This window comes from Grus americana, chromosome 2, assembly GCF_028858705.1.
Source record: "Grus americana isolate bGruAme1 chromosome 2, bGruAme1.mat, whole genome shotgun sequence".
In the NCBI taxonomy this organism is placed as follows: domain Eukaryota; kingdom Metazoa; phylum Chordata; class Aves; order Gruiformes; family Gruidae; genus Grus; species Grus americana.
Window position 1 is genome coordinate 159,885,250 of NC_072853.1, and position 21,226 is coordinate 159,906,475.

Below are 21,226 nucleotides of genomic sequence, written 5' to 3' on the forward strand. Positions count from 1 at the left end.
AGTATTTGTAAATAATTCTAAATGCACAGGAGTTGACACGGTTTCTTCTTTACAAGCTTTTTTTATAGATTTAAGTTAAATTTATTAGATTCAAATAAACAAATAATAATTTTACAGAAATGCTAACAATGCTACTGAACACATTATACATCATGAAGTAGCTGGCTAAGTAAAGAGCAAAACTATTTTAAGTATATACCAATAACTTCAGTTCAGTACTTATTAGTTATCAGTAGTAGGAGCTTTGAGTTATCTAAAACACAAGATTTAGAAAAGAGATACCGAAATTCTTGTTCCTCTTCATTGTCACTTTGCAGAAGATCATCATTCAGCTCTTCATCTGACAAGTCTGACTGATTCTAGGTTGCAGAAAAAGTCAATCATGAACATAAAAAAAGGATATAAACTTTTAACTACCCAGGTACTGAAACTATTGAAACTTCTGAACACTAAACACTTTTTATGAAGAACACATCCCAGACTAAGATTGTATCTTCAATGAAATTACCTATTTTGATGAGAAAAACCACACTACACAAGACAACATATTTGAAAATAAATGCCTGACAGTCTTATGGAAGTTTACAAAACTCAGATTTGCCTAGCTATCAACACTTTTCACTGATGCATTCCCAAATATAGCCAAAGACAACAACTCACTTAAGAAATACCAGGAAGAAATAAAGGTTAGCTTTAGTGCTCTCATTTAACTGCCTTGTGACCTTGATGCATTAGGCAAGTCAAGAAAAACCACTAAGTTACTGCAGTTTCTAGACAGCAGAGATACTTAGGAGACTGGAGGAAAGGATATAATGAAAAAAACTGAAAAACCAGAATTAGTTTATAAATTAAGAAAAAAAATAGAAGAAAATGCCATGCCTTTTCTGAACTCCTAATTTGTCTATCATACTTTCAGCTGTTTCTTTTTTTTTCTTTTTTTTAAATAATTACCAACTAGGAAGAGATAACTACAGTTTTGCTCAGCAACATTATTTCCATCCCCTAAAGTAACAGGGGCAGAAAGGTTATACAAGGGTAGATTTATCTAGAAGTACTGGGATGAGATTAAGTAGCAGCAAGTTTAGCCTCAATAGCTCAGGGAAAACTTCCTGAGAAATCTATTGTTACTCCACCATATGAGTGCACACCCACAGATGCTGCTCAGAGCCCTGTAACATGGAAAACTGAAAATGAGGATAGAAAAAGCACAAGAACACATAATACATTGGAGAAATCTAGTATTGGTTAGTATTCATACAGATAATTTTTTTTTAATTTTTTTTTTTAAGATAAGTAAGTAGCTTTATCAACTCAAATTTCAACCACAAAAATGTATGCAATGTTAACTGCTTATATTTTTTGTTAATTGTGTAACACATCCGCAATTCCTATCCTTCTGGAATTTTATTTTTTAAACCAGTAAATGAGACAAAGGAACTTTCTATCTTTGGCAATGATTACTTACAAAATAATTTCAAGAAGCTAACTTCTAAGATTTAGGGTGTGATTATAAAAAAACTACACCAATTAAAACTCAACTTTTACCAGATATGGGTTTCTTAACAAACCTATACATCTCCAACTAGAACTTTAAAAACTATTTTCTAAATTAATTCATTTAGCAGATCAAATGGAGAAAGAGGTACTAGCCAGTTTTGATTTCCCAAACAGAAGCTCTGGGTTCTCCTGTAGATATCTGGCAAATGCACACACAGATTTAGTTCTTTTCATAGAGTTCAATTTTGGAAATAGGTATGAGAGTGAGAAGTCTATAGCACGCATGGGGGACTTGTTTATGTTCTCTGATGCTAGCTGCTCCCATAGTCTTCCCCCACTGCAGAAGTAGAAACCCTCCGCCTACTCGTTAGACAAAGGAGTAGTGGATTGCGTGCCATGTGTAGACCTTTAATAGACACCACTGACTGCTTTATTTACTCTCTAGTAAATACTGCTGGTATTTTGATGAGTAACTTTTAATAGTCAGGAAACTGGCAGTTGAAGTGAATTCTCCAGAATGCTAATCAGCACTCAGAAGGCATAACTGTTTTTTTTTTTTATTTTGTTTAATTGTTAAGTCAACATGAGCTACAGAGAAACTGATTTTAAGAAGAGTGTGTTATGAGAAGAAATACTAACTCAGAAAAAAAATACTTTTTCTAGAAGTTTTATTTTAAAATACCACATTTGGAGGTACTTCACAAAAGGAAACAGCTCTGGGTGCCAAGCACTCTGGCAACAGGGCAGATCATGTACCTGTGGCTGTCAGGCTTTGGGGAGGTGACCGCAAAATATATAAAAGGCCGTACCAGACAACTGAAGTGGGTAAACTGAACAACATTCATTTTTTAATATCTGTAACAATTCACTTTAATGCACATCTCTTACCTTTTTGCCAGTTAGCAAATCCTCTCCAAGCAAGTCATCATCAAGTTCACTGGAAAATATTAACAAATTTAAGAAGTTGAACCTTAGAAAACAGAAACAATCACTACATAGGGTATGCGCCTTAAAAAACTAACTTAAGGAGAACTGTCGCCGAGTCTGCACAAAGCTTTCCTTTTAGCAAAGCATTCACCAAGTTGAAAAAGGAGATATATATTTTAAATGAAACAATAGACCGTACATATTAAGTAAGACCATTGTTGTACATTCATTTCACTTTCATATGCTCTCCTTTCCGTATGCCTCCAACACAGCACATAAACCTAGACAGAGCACAGCTGTCTAGGTCCCCACTCTAGATCCTTCACTTCAAGGCTGTTTGGGTATATTGTCCAAACTGCTGTTTCTCACCCCCCCACCCCCCCCCCAGGGAAGAAGCGAGACAGTAATGTCCTGTGGGCAAGACTTGGTCTACAGGTCACCACGTGGCCCAAGCTACACTTCAGCAAGGAGGCACTGGGAGGCCAGCTGGCTTGGGAGCCACTGCTGTCTAGATCTTTCATAAATACTTTACTCCCTCCTCCTCAAGTTGAGGGTAAGGTCAAACAGACATTTGTAGGATGACAAAAATCAAATGAATGTTTCCCCATCTTTATAAGTGTGGCTAAGAATTCAGGACGCATAGAAATACCTGGCTTACAAAATTTCTGTCAGCACAGAGCATCTGTCCCATAAATAGGATGCAACACAAAGAACTACAGTCCTGATTAGTTAAGATTTAGGACAACTGCTTAATCTCATTCTTCCTTCAGTAAAAGAATTGTTTAGTGACAGGAATAAACAGATTCTTCCTTCTGTAATAAACACTTGTTACTGACAAACGCCCATATTAGAATATGCATGTCCTAATAGTAAAATGAGATGCCACTGATTGGAAATATAATCTGTATTTCAAGAATGTGAACCTATTTCTACCTGCATACCTTAAAAAGCAAGAACAAAAAAAACCCTATGCCTTAGATACTACATAAAAATTAAATACCCCAAAATGAGAATGGTCTATATGAACAGGATAGGAATATGCATAAGAGTTCCTTAGGACTACATAGCAAATACTTGAAAATGGGGAAGCAAATCCCAAGACATAAATCAGTGCCAAAAGTTGTTTTTGCAGATGGATACATCTCTTTCAGAGATGGTTACTGTACGGATAATGCAGGGAGGGGAATGAAAATCTTGTGGGCTAGAAGAGAACATATGATATTCCAGATCAGCACTAAATAGGACGTTATCACCAGTACACAGTATTTGTCCATAATTAATCTCAAACAGTTCCAGGGATGACTGAACATTAACAAATACCATTTTTTTTTCTGCTCACTGCAATATTAAACAAAAATTGGGACATAAGACACATCATACATCCCAAAGAGCAAACTGACCAGTGACAGGACAGCTGAAGGAGGGAAGATTTAGATTGGATATTAGAAAGAAATTCTTCACTATGAGGATGGTGAGGCACTGGAACAGGTTGCCCAGAGAAGCTGTGGATGCCCCATCCCTGGAAGTGTTCAAGGCCAGGCTGGATGGAGCTTTGGGCAACCTGGTCTAGTGGAGGGTGTCCCTGCCCATAGCAGGGGGTTGGAACTAGATGGTCTCTTCCAAGCCAAACCATTCCATGATTCTATGAGTAGAATTTAAGCCCTTTTTCTGAGAGACAGAAAACTCTACTTAACAGAAATGGTTTCAGAAGAATTTAGAGCCAAAAGTGATGTAGAAAAAAGTCACTAATCTCTTCAGCTGCCAGTAATCTGACAAACACACCAAAAGGTTTGAAAGTATTTCCCAGCATTATGGTCCACCACTGACAGCTTTTAATAAAACTGTACCAGAGAAACTCCAAAAGACAGCAAGAGCGTGTATTACAGCAGCAGAGACAAAAAGAAAGTTCAGGTAGTAAGAAATTCTGATCAAAAAGGAAAAGAAAGCAAAAGATTAAATTAATCTAAATATAGTTAGGGCTATTCAACACATTACTAAAAAACATCCTCAATGTGATTTTTTTTTAATAAAAATATTAAACATTTGGTCAATAGAAGTAATTGCATACGTATTCTAGATTTTTTTAACGCTTTGGTTTATTACTTGACAGTCAAAATAGCACTAGCACATAAATGAAGCTCATAACAGAAACAAAAGTGTTTCACAGAATGCCCCTCAAAACCTATTGAAATATTCAGTATCATTAAATATTTTCATTGATAAATTTAAAGTAAAATTACTGATAGTAACTTTTTGAATTAAAAAAGTAATAATGAAAAGCCTGCATGGTAAAGTGGACCCATCTCATGTTTCTTTTAAAACAGCCAAATCTGCAGTTATCTATTAGATCTATTAGAAGAGGGACTGGAATTAACACATTTGACTATTAAAAAAAAAAGCCACTACCAAAAAAAAAACCCATAGGAAAAAAAACCCCACCAGATACTAAAAGATCTTAGGATAGCTGAGAAAAATAGACAAAAATGAATGGTTGCAATCTGGTATCACACAAAGCCACACAAAAATAAATTAAACTGGAATAAAAGTACACATCTGTGATAGTTCCAAAGGCAACTCACCCTATCATCAAGACACAAAGGTCTTTCCAAAATCACAATTCTAGGAAATTATGGTTAAGATAACCTAAGAGTTCACTGCTCTCAGAAGAGACAGACCCATTTCCTCCCCTTCCTCAACTCCCAATACCTAACACTCCCCTCACTGAATAAATCCAGCTCACCAAATGAGGAAGAGAAAATAATAGTAAAAAACAAAGACAACAAAAAATGGAAAGTTTTCTGCCAGTGTAGAGAAATGACTAATCTCAGAGAAGGGTCAGAATAAGCAAATTTCAGCAGAAGTCCATTACTAAATCAGCCCTGTCATCTCACAGGATAGCACCAGAACTGCATGTTTTTCCCAAAACCAAGCTTTGGGCTATTTACAGATATAAATGTATAAATTAACAACCCGTGATAAAGACGTCAGACTGGCCCTTTCTGGCCTCCAATTTCATGAGCATGCCTCATTAAACATGAGCAGTAGCAAGGACACAAGTGTTTCAGGAAAAGAATTTGTAAAAAAATGTAATGGGAAAAATTCTCCAAGAATAATGTTACATTTGTACTCCCAAATAACAAGGGCCTTCCAACTCTCAGTTATCACCTTCCAGCATTTGAGAAAGGAAAGAGATCTGGAAATTCAAAATTATTTAAATGACTGGGGGACAGAACTCAGTTCAGTAGCAACACAGTAAGAGTTGATGGTTGGTCGAGATGGGTGACTAGCAGCATAACTCCTTTACCATTCCCCACAAAGCACGAAGGGTTAAAAAAACCAAGTCTACTGTGTTCATTCAGCCTTTTTTTCCATCTTCAAGAAACTGTCCTATAGCGAATTAGGCCAGTAGTTAAAAAAATTCAAGCATTTACATTAGGCAACAACATATCACAATTGTACAGCATTTGTAATTGCCCAGACAGCCATAGAACTTAACACTTTCAAAGATAGCTTGGCATTCTAAAAAGAATTAATAATAATATAAAAATAACAAAAAATTCAACAGATAAAATATTTTATCAGATGCAATTGTAACCCCCCCCCCCCATTTTCTGAAATAATTGGCAAGATGAAACTCTTCTTCAGCACTGCACCTGAAAACACTTCCTTTCCAATTTCACTAAAGAATAAACACTATGACTTTGGATCATCTGTCTTAAGTTATATGCAGCTAATAATAAACACATAAATGAAAACTTTTTTCTAAAACTAAACCCTTGTATGCTTCAAAGTCTCAGTGAAAATACTCTATAACCCTTCTCAAGTCCTATAAAAATAACTTTGCCACAGTGAGTTTACCATTGGCAATAAGCTTGTAACATCCCGTACAATGGCTGTTTGACTCTCTTAAATTTTCTGAAGTTGTAAGAGTAGGACAGCTAAAAACACATCAGCCAGGATCTAAGAGCCCACCTATTCACACCATGGAGCCAGCAAAGGCTAAAAGTTCAGAAAATATTCTAATACAAAGCATTTTGCCTCTAATATTGGTTTCAGTATTTCTGAACCCCAAGAGCTGGGACTGGGAGGCAGCACGGTACAGTGACCCAGCCTGAACAAGTTATTTTGATTACACTCAAACCAGATCAGTTCCTCGATGCACTTCACCATCCAACCCACAAACAGCTGTGCTGGCATGAGAGGGAGCAGACACCCCTCACCAGCCTACGGCAGAACACCCTGTGTATACTGAAGCTATTGTCCAAATTCCTTATTCACTCTTACTCATCTCCTTGAGCAATGAAAACTACCTACTTAACCTAGCAGAAAAGCACAAGAAGAAACAACTAATCCCTCTGGAATGACAATAAATGTAGAGTAGCTGATTCACTCCAAGGGCTCAGCTCAGTGGAAAACTACTCAGGGTAAAATTTGTTTACTACAATCACTTGAATGATTATTAGAAAAGATAAAAATCTGTTTGGAATGGTTTTTTTCCCCCTTTTTACAGTGAAAACCAGTGGCAAAGTCTGAACAAGTCTCTCTGTTACTAAAAAGGAATAATAAAAAAAACAATCCCACAAAAAAGTAAAAAGTTTTCTCTAAGAAAGAATAGACAAGTCTAGCCAGCAGCTCAATTCAAGTATTTCCCAGCTAGAGTGCCTTTGCATAAAAGAACATGCTCTTATTCTCCCCCAAAATAATCAAATTCATACATACTTCTAAAGCTTTACAACAGTCATATTTTTTCAATAGAAGCCCATTCCTAAGCTCCAATGTAAAACTGAAGTAGGACTTTGAGGATAAGAATTTAAACATCTAGTTAAAAAAAAAAGTTGGGCAAATTCAAGCACTAGCAAAATCTAACTATTTAAACAATTGAGATCTACTAAATATTTAAAAGGAAAACCAGGACATTAATTGCAAAATTAATTACACACCACAAATACTTTGTATTTATCCAATTTTAAATGGTATCTCTTCATAGAGTGCTCTATAGTCCTCAAGGCAAGTATGTTTGGCACAATCTAGCATTGGCTGACACACACACACATAACATCCAACGTCTTCATTAGTATCTAAATGTGCACTACTCTAAATGTTAGAATACGAAATGCCAGAATGGGAAAACAGAGCAATGTAATTCAGCATACAGAAACTGAACATAAAGATATCCTACCTACCTGTCCCAGTCGTCATCTCCAGCTCTTCTTCTCCAAGACCTTTCTGCACCAGGCTTATCAAACTGATCAAAGTCATCATCTGTAAAGAAGGTGACATTAAATAATTCTTATTGAAACGAAAGGTTTCTGAAGCAATCATTTAAGATGTTTTTTTTGGGGGGAGGATGTTGTTTTATAGAAGATGCAAAAATAAATTTTTCTACTTTGCATTTTAACATGATGAAAACCGATAAATACCAACATGCCTCAGTAATAATAATAATGATAGTAAGTAATAATGTACTATATAGCTTTCCCTCTTCTCACTGCTGAGGTGAGGCTGACCTGAGAAAAACAGATAGAGGATGAGCTAAATCACTGGAAAATGTTGCCAACTAAGGTCATCCAGAGACGGGAGCTCCCCAGAAATGCAGAAAACTGAGGTGCAATGGAGGTGAAGGGAACCACATCTGCCAGATCTCTGCTTGCCTTGGGGGCCACAAGTTTATCTACCCGCACCAAGCCTGCAAAGGCTCTTCAAAAATAGGAGTAAACCTCAGGTCAGCACAAGGCACAATGATACCAACAACCCAAAACAGGAGGAGGAAGTCAGGTGTAATACACCAACAATTACCTCAACTTGGGTATTAGAAACACTAGAAGTCATTGAAGCAAGTTACACTGTTTACCTAAGCATGCATATGCCTTCCAAGATAAAACTGGTGCTCCACATATTTCTCTCAACAAGTACCCTCACTTTTGCCTATCGAACCACAAATTACTCTTGCATACCTTAGTGTACAAATGACAATTTTGCTACTTAAAAATATTAAAACTTCCATTTATCTGCAAAAGAAATGCAAAGCTCAACTGCTCTGTTCAGACATCCAGATGTCTCATCATCTGTAAAATGGAAGCACATACCTTCAAAAACATTCCACCCTCACTCTCCCATCCTGTGGCTACAGCTCAACAGAGAATGCACACCTGGAATTAGTGTCTTTTCACATATATTAATGACTTTTCTAAGAGTCAAACGTGGGTTCAACACATGGGGAAACTGGCTGCAGCTTAATAGTCTGTAAAATACAGGAGGTTGAGCAATCCAGTCTTTCCAGCCTGACAGTCTCAATTGGTGAACACTAAGATGTCATATATCCGGTCACTCTCCTGACTCTGTTTGCACTCAACTCTTTGACCAAGTGCAATGCCAAGGATCAACTGTTTGTTTTGGGTTTTTTATTTTGTTTTGGGTTTTTTTAATGAACCTTCAAAACCAAATCTGTCTTCAGCTCTTTAAAGTCAACCAAGTATCCTTTAGTGAATATTCCCCGTGTGCAATGACAAAACTATTCACTTCTTTCTTCATATAATCAAAATACAGGTGTTAGTAACCAGTAGAAGTTTAAAAGGAGGTAAAAACATTAAAAAGAGAAAATTTAGTTCTTGCAATGTCAGTAAATTAAAAGCTTCAAACCAGAAATTTCAACCATGAATAGATATATAAGTAAGACTGCTCCATATAAATTACAATGGAACACAAGTGTGGCAACTCTTGTATTGAAACAGTACATAAAAACAATTCCCCTTGATCAGGTTCTTCCCTTCCTACAGATACTTTCATATTTTAATCTTCTGTATTTAAACTAATTACATGTGCCAACACCATTGAAACAAACATATGTTCTGCATTTCTCTGCTCAAACATCTACATATTGCAACCTCCTTCAATTCCAGTTCCTATTTCACCCACGGGGGAAAGCCAGACGTATCCAAGCATTTGCTATCCTCCTCTTGAACACTATCCAATTTTGTAGTCTCTGAAAAAAAAAATGCCACATTGCTCTCCCTATGGCCATTCAAAACCATGTTGCAGTGATTACCTTAGTGCACTGCCACTTTAAGGGCACAAATATCCTGCACTGTCACTGTTCTTACAGATGGATTGCAGTAATCTACTGACTTAGTGTAACCAAATACAAAGATTTTTTTATATTTTTTTTTAAGGTAATGCAACTGATTTTGCAGCAACCCAAGTTACAAGCGTCCACATATTAACTAACACAGCTCAAGATAACAACCACCATCAGGAAGACAGTAACTTCTTTTTAAGCTATGCTTGCCCGCTTGCAAGATATTATTTTTTCATGCCAGGCACCACTTTTAGAACTACAGAGAGCTGTACTGTAAACCAACACCACTTGAAGACAAAATCATAGCTCTTCAGCACACAATTCTTACACAGACAGACCTTCTTATCAGTCAGGTTTAAATCTAGACAACACAGTTACATGCCAAACCCTTTTTCTCTGTTGAGATCTCTCTACAGCAAAAAGAAACACTCTTCTGTGTATTTCATAGTACTTTTCCAGGACAGATAGTTAAGTTTCATGGCCATGAAAGTGCTTCAACCTAGTATTACTGCTAGTGAAGAAACAATACCAAAAGAGGGTCCAAGTTCCTGCCAAATTTCTAGTGGACCCCCACTCAGCCAACATCACAAACCTCCGCCCTCCAGCTCTTCCAACCCCTCCAAATTTCTGACATCCTATTTCTTAGTTATGAGCCAACCAAAATCCAAAGCTGAATTACATCCATGCAAAGCCCTTTTCACAAGTCCCCTCTAGCAGGATGCATACAAAAGCCTCAAAAATGACTGGTCAATGTGTGCGTGGTGACCACAGCTTGTAAGAACTGCTCCACATGTCCCAACCACCTCCCTGTTCTCATCTCTTCTATCCTTGTCTCATCACATACTTATGATATAAAGATCTCTGGGACAGAGGGAGCCAGCTTTTCTTTTTTATGCTTATTTGTTCTGTGACAGCTGACACTGAGAATGAGCTTTACAAATTATGCCATTTTGACATTAAGTGTTGTCAGAGTCCAAAGCAGGTTGTAGCTCTCCTTTAGAAAAGGAGGTCACAACAGGTACGCATCTACAAATAACATTCACTGCCAGCTTCATCATTTGTGAGACAGTGAGCATTGAAATGGACACAGGCCTTACACCTGCAGTGCAATGTGATACCTAGCAAACCTCAGTGAGGCATAATTTTTTTTCCATTTCTGAAACTACACGTTTTCATTTTTCTTCTACCTGTCTATGCAGTAACATTGGAAAATACCAGTAAACAACAATCAGCATAACATTTATGGATGTTTCTCCTTGAGAAACTCTTATAAGTCAATGTTTGTGTCAAGCGTGGTTAAGTGCCTGTAAAACATTAATTTGTACAGAAAGAGGAACACTTAGCATCAGCAAAGCACAGAACCACTGAGAGCAACAGACGAAGATTTTTTTTTATAATTCTCAGTACTGCTGTGTGGGAGGTGAGGAAAAAAAAAGGGAGGGGGGAAAATCCATGAACATAACCTTTTTAAGCAGGAAAATGTCCACTGTAGGAGCTGAAGAGGTTTTGTGTTTCTTCCAGCGGTATTAGCACAGGCTAGAAAGGTAGTGGTACATAGCAACTGTTGCCAGGACTTCAAACGCAATGGCTACGGTTCATCGTTCCAATTCCAGGCTCTCAGGCAAAGCTCACCAAGATATATGCGCATTAGCTGGGTATCAACGGGAAGATTCTGACAGGTGATCACTAAGCACACTGAACCCCCTCTCTAACTTCCAGACAGCACTAGAAGGAAAATAAAAACAACACCTATCAAATATCAAAAAAGCACTAACTGACTAAGGAAGCAGGACAGACCAGTCATACAGGAAAATAAAATAAATAATCCACCACTTGGCTCTTCCTACTGCAGCTCTAAAAAAAAAATCATTATTATCAAGGCAACAGAAAAGTTGCGGGATGTTGCAGAGGCTGACTAACACCGGTGGTTTTGTTAGATCAGCCTGTCTCGCAAGGCTGTGGCCAGCTGCGAACCAGAATAAGCACAAAGACAGCCAAACACACTTGGTTCCCCACAATAAAAGGTTCCTATGTACTTTAAACTTATCCTGGTGTACCATCAGCAGTGCTATAAGCTGTTCTATACAGCTTGGGTTTTGGTTTTATGATATATGCCCAGATATATACATTTTTTTCTGCTTAATAAGAACAGATCATCCACACTAGAAATCCACAAAATACAAGCCTCATTTCCTATTTGGCTATGCTGATGGTAGTTTCTAACTCCGTGGACACCCTGTCAATAAAACCTCCACTAATCATTTTCTATGTAAAATGGAAGTCCTAAGCTACACAGCCGTCTCACACGCGTAGGAGGTGAATCAGCAGGAACACTGCAGAGCTCTTAACATCTTAAAATGGTACCAACATAGCCTAAAAAGGTAGTACTACATAGCAACTGTTGCTAAGATGGAGTATTTTACTGCAGTAAGATGGCCAAGACTTCTTTGACTAGGAAAAACATTTGATGACTGCACCATTCGTCTTTCTAGAAACACACCTGCACGCTTTCTGGAATGCTAACCACATGCTGTCTCAAACCTTAACAGCTCAAAATTTTGTATTTGGGAGTGCTTCAATATCACACTGTCATGAATATCAAACATACTATTAGTTTTAGGCATAGAAAAAGCATCAAAGATTTCTTCTTATCTAAAACAAGATGGAGGTACCACAATGATCCAATAGTTCAAGGGATAAAAAATGCATTACACACTGTTTACGCAACAGGTCTTTAAATAAACTAACTAAACTGCACTGCTTTTGTAAAGAACAGGTAAAGGAAGAAGAGAAGAGAGAGAGGGAAGAAAAAAGTCACTTACCACATGAAAAAACACCACTTTTCTATGCTTAGATTTAATGCTGAACATAACAAGTCCATCTTGCTCTATCCCATTCCCCAGTATCATATTTAACACACTCAACATGACAATTTGACAGCATTTCAAGCACAAGTCTCCAGATTAAAAACAGCTTACCAGCTTATCTTTATGTAATAGTTTATTTCTACAGACTATTTTTCTCCATATTTCATTGCAAAAGGTTACACAACACACAGATATCGTAAAGTCTCGATTTTCAGGAACTGACTATACCATTTAAAAACAAACCTATGTTTCTGTCTGATACTGAACTGAATTTTGGTATCTCTTGCTATGCAATACAGAAGAGTAACAGGTTTCATGAGGAACAGCTATGTCTAAAACACAGGCTGGTAACCTAACTGTACTATTAACACTGTTTGAACAAAAACTTCTGGTAATAAATTGCGACAACATCTACAAAGGAAAGCCCAAGATCAACAGGAACTCCTGAAACTGAGTCTGTATGTAAACCTAACACATTATGAAGCATGCTACAAATCCAGTCTCATTTAATATAGATAATCAAGCTCTCCACCCCATCATAAAAATCACTTTCACTCCTACTACATTATGCACAAGAGAACACATGCAGAAATACACCACACTCAAACACAATTTAATTTATCTGTTCAGGGATAGTCATTGTGAAGTCTGTATTCGTAAACAATTACTCATGGAAACCTGAAGTATTGAGTGACTAAATATTTATAACAATGTAACAATTGCATAACATGTCCATCAACTAGTGTACTTCATGTTTTATTTCCAAATTACACTCCCATAGGATAGTGTTTAGTTTCCTCAAAGAAATAAAGTAGAAAAATTAATTTCTACAGGTGATAAGTTATTTTTACCTTCTCAAAAGTATCATTTTTTAGAGAGTTTGTCATGATGTAAAGCAAGTCACTAGCAATAAGCAAGAACAGAACTAATTACGATATGCTGCCAGGAACTGAAGCTCTCTAATCACTGCTTGAAAGAAACAGTACCTTTTTATTTATTCATTTTATATTTAAAAAAAAAAAAAACCAAACACAAAACCAAACAACCTACATCTAAACCCCAAACCACAAAAAAAATTTCCAAAGTCTGCTTGGATTTGAAAATATATTTGTTTTGGAAAAGACATTTTAAAAGTGTCATAGTCCTTGCATCACAAACATCCTGAACAGTGAATGAAGGCCAAGAGTTTAAATGAAATCCACATGAACTCAGTTCCCAAATGGCTTTGGATACTGATGAGAAACGGCAACTCTCCAGAAACTCTCCAGCATCTTTCACAGCCACCAAATGTTATAGTTAAAACTGAGGCTGCATTACAACAGAATATAACACAGGACAAGTCACATTATTTACTTGGAGGTTTTTTGGTCAAGTCAGTGACCAAATCTTAATCTTAAATTATTCTGGACAACAAGTTATACGTGACCTAAAATCTGAGGTTTAGTATTTGAGGTAATAAAGCATGGTTTGGCTTTTGTAAAAACAAGTGATACTCAGGCTATGTTTAATTTAGATGACCTGAAATGAGACAACATTCAGAAGAATGTGACTTTCAGTGAAAGCTTGTCAAAGAAGCATAAAGAGATTAAAAATTGCTATGCTTTAAAGCAAGTCTGCCTACCACAAGCTCATTCAAGTAACAATGTTTTTTGGCACTAGTCCTTAGCTGGTACAATAGCCCATGATCCTATACTTCTATTTCATGAACTGTAAACTCTATAGGCCTTTGACACTTAGAGGAGTTTTAGTGTGTGCATATTCCAATACAACTCTAAGCTATAGTGACGAGTTGCATCAGTCCACCTAATGAAGTAGGACGCAGTACCCACAGAGACCGAAACACAGTCAGCACTCCAGCCACTTTCATCTAGGCACAAACGCAGAATCTATTTCCAGTCCCTGCATGCTGCTGTCAAATAGCCTAAAGCATGACAAATTAAATCAAATTTGTCAGACTGGAGGATTTTTACTACATCTTTGAATTGGATAGTGACCCACAGCACAGAGAAAGGTGCTTGCTGTGCTAGCAGTAAAACCTTTTTTCCATTTTTTAATCAACAGTTTCACAAGAGGTTTTTAAAGCCACTACATCACTGAGAGTACAACAGCAGCCCTCAGGTTAGTTAAAATGAAAGCAAACTGATGATAGCTTAAGTTCAAACCAGAGGAATAGCATAACAGGCTCAGAGGCAGAGAAACACACATTCAGCTACTCTTGGTACAGGACTTCCAGCAGGAACACGGGGTAGACATGTACAGATGGGGACCTCTTCAGCTCCTCCTCCACCCCCTCCCCTGTCATGATTCATACTCCAAGGATATCTACACTCAAAAGTCTTCTAGACCACTGAAGTTCATGAGAGGTGAAGTGATCTGAAAGGAAGAAAACTTATAATAGTTTTCCCTTACTTCAGTATGGCAGACAATCAAGATCAGAAGCGCTCCTTGCTTTGTTTCAGTCATGGTCTGTTGTTTACCCTGTAACCGTATCTCCCTAAATGAGATTACTGCAATCAATTTACAGCTAGATTTTAAATACCAAGAAAAAATTTCAGCATCTATACAACACAGTTGTTACATTACACTATAAGCAGATGATCACTAAATCATAGAACAGCCCAGGTTGCAAGGGACCTTCAAAGACCACCTGGGTCCAACCTTTCATGGGAAAGGGAGCCTAGATGAGACAGATTATCTGGCATCCTGTCCAATCACATCTTGAAAACTCCTAGTGATGGGGACTCCACCATGTCCCCAAGGAGGTCATTCCAGTGACTAATTGTTCTCACTCTAAAAAAAAAAAAAAAAAAAAAAAATCTTTCTTATATCGAGTGAAGTCTCTCCTGGTGCAACTTGTAGCTTTTGCCCCTCGTCTTCCCCATGTGGCTCCTTGTGAAGGGAGGGCCTCCATCCTCTTTGAAGCTGCCCTTTAAGTAAGATCATTCTACTCAACATTCAACATATTTGCTTTGGTTCTGCTTCTATATGAAAATTTGAATCAAAGTTTGGGAACCTTATCATCACTAGCACACCCGTCTTGAACTTCTATGTTTCAATACAGCCATTCTAGAATTAGAAGCAAGTTGAATCAGGCTGCATAGCAAAGGAATTTGTGAAGTAATATGAAGTTGTGAATCGCCTCCTGAGACCTCACAGACTACCACTTGAAAACTTTCCAGAATATGTTTGTGAAGCCCATTACTGAAAAAGTCTTTACCCTCATCCTTAGAAAGCTCAGCTGCACCAACACAAGTATCTGGTCACAAAAGTACACATGAACACTTTATTCTTACGATTCAAGCCAGTATTTCCCAAGAGCCTAAAAAATTATGTGACCAATGAGTCCACACATACTGTCCAATAGACAAATCACCTTCCTTCCATCCCATTGAATATATTTAAATGTTCGGCCAACATAGTCATTTCACATTTCATTTTTCAACCCTGCATCATATCCTTACAGAATATTTAAACCTTAATCTGCATCTTCAAAGCCAAAACTATCTCCCTTTATCAATTGTTACCCTGCAATGCCATCAAATTAACACTCCATTTATTTTTCCAAGACCTATTTTGTACTACTTTACCAATCATTAGAACCTTTTTCCTAAGAAAACACTGGGATACTGTTATCTCCATATTTTAAAGTCTTCTCCTCTCCCCAAAAATCCAAAAACTAAATCCAAAACAGTTCCTTCAGTTAAAACTTTAATTGACCAAAAACATTTAAGTCAAATAACCATTAGTCCTGGGCTTTTCACCCTGTGTGCCTTCTTTCCCATTTGTTACCGCTATTGACTTTAGATAGTAGTCCCTTTCCAGAAAGGGTTGCATACACCATTCCTGTAAGATCTAGGCTTTTTTACTGGGTTTAAAAGCGTATTTATAGCAACTTCAACCAGGAATTTTCCTTGACTATTCATACCAACATAAGCGTGTGACACCTCTGGGTTTCTTCATTCAGGCAAGTGCTGCAGTTATCATCTAGGCTAAACAAACACTGTTTATATGGGGCAAGGATCATATTTAATTGGCCACCATTTATTGGCAAGCACAGTGTTAACGCTGAACAAACAACTGCCTGTGCCCACGTAGTACAAAGGGATCCTAATTCACGGTTAGACACAAACAGTACTCCACAACAAAAAAACTAGTCTTGAAACTGCAATTTCACCACTTAGTTGAAGGCTGTCTAATGCACAGACATTTGTACATGAAAACATGCTCATTCAACTTGCAACAGAGTTTTAAACACAAGAACTAAAATTCCTCTAAAAGTGACACTTTCTTTAAATTACTCTGTCCTCATACTAGAAAAAAACTTCCAGATAGAACATGCATGCAAAGTTTACTTCCACATCACAAATAACTGATCTGAACCACAGAAACTAGCAGAAAGATTTTTATAAAATCATTTAAACATTGCAATATATTTAACAACATTAACACAATGCCCAAAATATTCAGTGTTTTACCAATCAGTGCTGTCCTTCCTAGCCTTCTTCCCAAACCTCTCAACTCCTAAATTTGGAAATTTCTTTGTAACATTTAACTTCAGTAGGAAATTTGTGTTTACATACTTTGTTGTCAATTAGGCTAGCAACAGGGAACAGTCTGACCACTTAGGTGAGTTATTGCCAAGGACAAGTCACACTCTTCTACATGACACCTACTTACAGAATAAACACAGACTAAAATCATCACAAACTTTTGTACAGGCAGGACAAGTGGGTCAACTGACAACTCCAACCAGTCTTTATCAAAACTGTTACTCCTAGTGAAAACAAGACCCACAGCATCAGAAACAAAAATGTTCTCTTAACTCCATCTCTCTTGAATACTCCCGTGTGACCCCTGCAAGTCTTTCTTTTAATCACTCAACCAAATACTCTCATTTTAGAATTTGATTAATATACCAATCAGAACCACACAGGTTTTTGACTTGTCATTTAAAATGCTGTGATAAGAAATGTCCTTAGTCAAGAAGAGGAGCAGTGGCATGCCTGAGAGTCCTGGAGTCAAACTCTGACTTCAGTTTAGACCTTCCAAGTGAGACCTTCTGCTTCTGGGCAGTCTGTAAAATAAATTAGAACTACTCCCCAGATGAGAGATAAGTTATTCAAACAGGTCACATACTGTAGACGTAAAAACTACAGGAATTAATGCCTCTAAATAAACACATCCATCCCACCCGAAGGTCCCGCACCGGCAGTGAGTGATGAAGCTGTTGCCCGTTCCCAGCCATGCCCCGTTGAAGAGGGGGACACCAGTCCCCATCACCGCACCACGCCGACTCCCATTAGCAGCAGAAGACCCCTGGGGCCTTGCGGTGCCAGGGGAGCTCCTGCTCCCCCCGGGAGCCCTGGGCCCACCCGCTCCGCGCCCCGCCGGCAGCCCCGAGCACGCAAAACTCGCCGCCCCCACCCAGACAGGAAACGGAGGCGGCGGGGGGCGGCAGCGCCACCGCCCCAGGAAGGCCCCGCAGCCCCCGGCTCCCCTCAGCCCCGCCGGCCACTTCGCCCCCAGCCAGGCCCCGCGCCGCGGCTACGGCCGGCTCCGCCCACCAGACGAGGCCGCGGAGCCCCGAGCCTCCCGCCCGATTCCAGGCGAAGCCCTTGGGGGCCGTGACACCCACCTGCGCCTCCTCCCAGGGCGGCAGCCATGGCTCTTCACCTTGCCCAGGCGGCGACGGCTCCCGGCAGCGACCCCGTGCCGCCTCCAGGAGCGGCGGGGAGCGGGGAGACGGGGAAAGGCTCGGATTCAGCGCCCAGCGGCTCCCCCTCCCGCCGCCCCTCCGCACGCACCCACCGCAGGAGAACAACAAACTACCACAACATGGCGGCCGCAGCCGCCACCACCGTCGCTGTCGCCGCCGCCCCCGCGCTGCATCATGGGATGGCGGAGGACCGGTCCCTCCCTCGCGGGGAGGGCGGGCAGCGGGCGCCGCTGGTTGGTTAGCCAGGGCCCAGGCGCTCCGCACGCCGGCGAGCGTCAGCGGCCTCTGCGCATGCGCCGAACGGCCTCCTCCCAGCCGCGCATGCCGTGCGGGCTGGGAAGGAGTGCGCATGTGCCACGGCGTGGCACGTGCCCCAGCGGAGGGGCGGGGATGCGCATGCGCAGCGGGGTCTGAGGCGGCAGTGCCGTGCAGGCGGAATGGCGGCCTTGGGGCTGCGTGGCGGCTCTGGGGAAGGGCTGTGTGGTCGCGTCCGAGTGCTTCCCCCCGGCTTGGGGCGCCTGCGGGCAGCCGTGGGGCCTGGGCCTAGCCTCCCCTTCAGAGGGAAGCAGGCCCGCCGGCCCTGAGGGAGGCTGCTGTCCGCGGCCTGGCTGCGTGCGGAGGCGGCCGAGCCGGCTGCGGTGCCTTTACCTGGCCGGGACATGAGTGGGAGCGGGAGAAAGAGGCGCTGTCTTTCAGCGCTCCCGCTCCTCCCTGAGATGATCCGTAGATGTCTCTTGCCAAGGTGGGAGACTGCTCACAACACCTCCTCAATGCCCAGCTCACACGGGGCTGCATCGAGGCTTCAGTAGGTCGTAGGTCCGGCTTGAACCCCCGAGTTCAGCTGCCTCGTGTTGAAAACAAAACATGAGTTAATGGTATTAAAATATACCGTGAAAGGGACATTTTGGGCTATGCTAGATAGATCCATGGTCCTCCGTCTTTTAAGGCTTGAGCGTGCAGGGGAGTTAAGGTTTGCATAAACGACTAAAACAGGCCATATAGTTTTTGCTTCTCCACTCAGACTTCATCTGGGCACATACTCGGCAGGCTCAGTGCCAAACACTAAATCCAGTTTTACTGCAAACTAAAAGTCCTTTTCTGCTAGCCCTTTCTCTAAGCATTTCCTTCCTGGCTGCTTAGCTACGTGCTCCGGCTCTCCTTTTCACAGGACCTAGTGATCCTGTGGCTGCAGAGTAGATCAATTTGGAATCGCTGATCCCACAGAAAAGTAATTCACCAAAAAGAGTTTTCCTTCTTGCCTTTTCCTGGTTTTCCATTTAACGGGGGGAATTGGGGCTTGCACCATTCTGCAGTTAAACACAGTATGGAATTGTGCCTTGATATAAAACAAACTTTTAGGTTACGCTCAATCTGATCTAAAACAGTTTAACGGAGCATACTATAACAAGACTAGTTCAAGTAAACGGCAAAACTTTCCCAGGTGGACAAGTCCTTGTGGAAATAATTAACAATGTTAGTATTTAAATTATCAGCGTTATCTGATTAAACCCTCGCTATGAGAATAGGGAAGTTCTCATGTCACTTTGTTCCGGGCTCCCTGCAGACTTATCTCTGCCTTGCATTTGGTCTCATTTTTTAGGTTTTCTTCACAACTGTACAGCTAGAGATTTATTCTTTACATGTTCCTACAAACTCGCAGCCAAATTCTGACTTTAATTTAGGAAACAGACCATTGGTAGGCGATGCTTGCTGATAATTTGATACATAGTCCATCAGTCCAGCTCTCATTGCCTGACGTGGAGGCAGTAAGTGAATTGAACACTACTACTATCAATTACAAAAAATACGGTGGTTCCAGCAGGGTCAGGATTTCAGCCATCACTCCTTGGTATCGATCCTTCTTTTGGGTAGCTGGTTTGTAAGACAAAAGGATTTCCTGGCAAGGGAGGGAGGTTTCTGGACCCTTTAAAGGCTGGACGCAGAAGCGTATGGGGCAAGGCTTGGCCAGTCTCAGCAGCAGCCTGTTACAATTCACAGCTCTCTTGTCATAATTCTCTGTATCCTTTCTGTTTGAGGCTGGGAAATTACGTGTTAAACATAAGCAGTATTAACAATGAGCATCTTTGTTGCATTCAGATATGTAAAGAGTGTATTTTATTGGTAATTTATGCTTTATATTTTTGCTCATTTTAATAGCTGATTTGATTTCCATGACTGACAGTCCAAACACAAATCAAGTTACCATTTGCTTAACACACCGATCCGATATTAAAGAGGAATAACAGGATAGTTCACTATTACTCTGTTCATATACAGACCCTTCAGCCATTTTGCACAGCTCTGGTACAACAAGGTAGCTGTTCCCAGATGTCTGAACTTTAGCAGGTGTGGAACAGGGACCTAAACTATGATGACGGAGACGGGTATGGTGACTCTACTCACCTTCACTCAGGACTTTCCATGAGTTTTCAAATTCCAGGAACTATCGTTGCTCTGGATTCTGTATTAAAAACTCCCACTTTTTCTCCATACTACGTGCTCAGGTCCCACATAATTTAATACATATATATATCTTCTAACCATCCCATTGTATTTAATTCTCATTACTGAAATCTCTTCTTACCAACACTTACATATTTAAACCATCTTTATACCCAACATACAGATTTATACATTCTCATTAACTACTATCCCCTGTCTTTTAACAGAGAGATATTACTCTCCCATTCCATGGGCTTCCTCCACTCCTCCAGATGTTCATAAGAACAGGCTGTGACTTGGGCCCCATCTGTCAAGATGGGTGTCCAGGACAGGAGCAGCAATGTTTCATTGTTGGGCACCAACACTGGCTTGGTTTGGGTCATCGTTGCACTTGTCTGGTTCTTTGTGAAACTCAGTTGGTTCAGGTCATTCCTGCTATGTTACTTCCTACAACATACAACTCACATCACAGACTATTTTCCCCCCAAGGTTAAATCTCCTTGAGGCACACGCTGGGTCTCCCCATCCTTCCGCATTACCCACCAAGTACACCCAGGTCCTTGAGTGAATACAATCCTGTGAATTGGTTTGCCTTTTTCCGTGGGAGGAGCAGTCCACACTGCCTTCCCCAGCCACTTCCCCTCATGTACTACGAGGACCTTATCTCCTCCCACAGCACGTAGGGGTTTTATTTGGGCCACC

At 40.1% G+C, this 21,226-nt stretch overlaps 1 protein-coding gene across 6 annotated transcripts in view; it reads right to left on the bottom strand.

Annotated features, from left to right (window-relative positions):
• Nucleotides 1-18,261, bottom strand: part of RBM33 (RNA binding motif protein 33) — a 104,108-nt gene extending 85,847 nt beyond the window's left edge. For 5 of the 6 annotated variants that reach the window (XM_054818233.1, XM_054818235.1, XM_054818231.1 and 2 more), the window contains exons 1-4: nucleotides 18,002-18,255; nucleotides 7,608-7,686; nucleotides 2,386-2,434; nucleotides 283-359 (exon numbers count right to left, since the gene is read on the bottom strand). In XM_054818233.1, the coding sequence (XP_054674208.1) occupies nucleotides 283-359; nucleotides 2,386-2,434; nucleotides 7,608-7,686; nucleotides 18,002-18,029 (233 nt within the window). In that variant the 5' untranslated portion in view covers nucleotides 18,030-18,255. Of the gene's footprint in view, nucleotides 1-282; nucleotides 360-2,385; nucleotides 2,435-7,607; nucleotides 7,687-18,001 lie in introns of all 6 variants that reach the window. The other variant, XM_054818230.1, reaches the window with a different exon arrangement.
• Nucleotides 18,262-21,226: the final 2,965 nt, after the last annotated feature.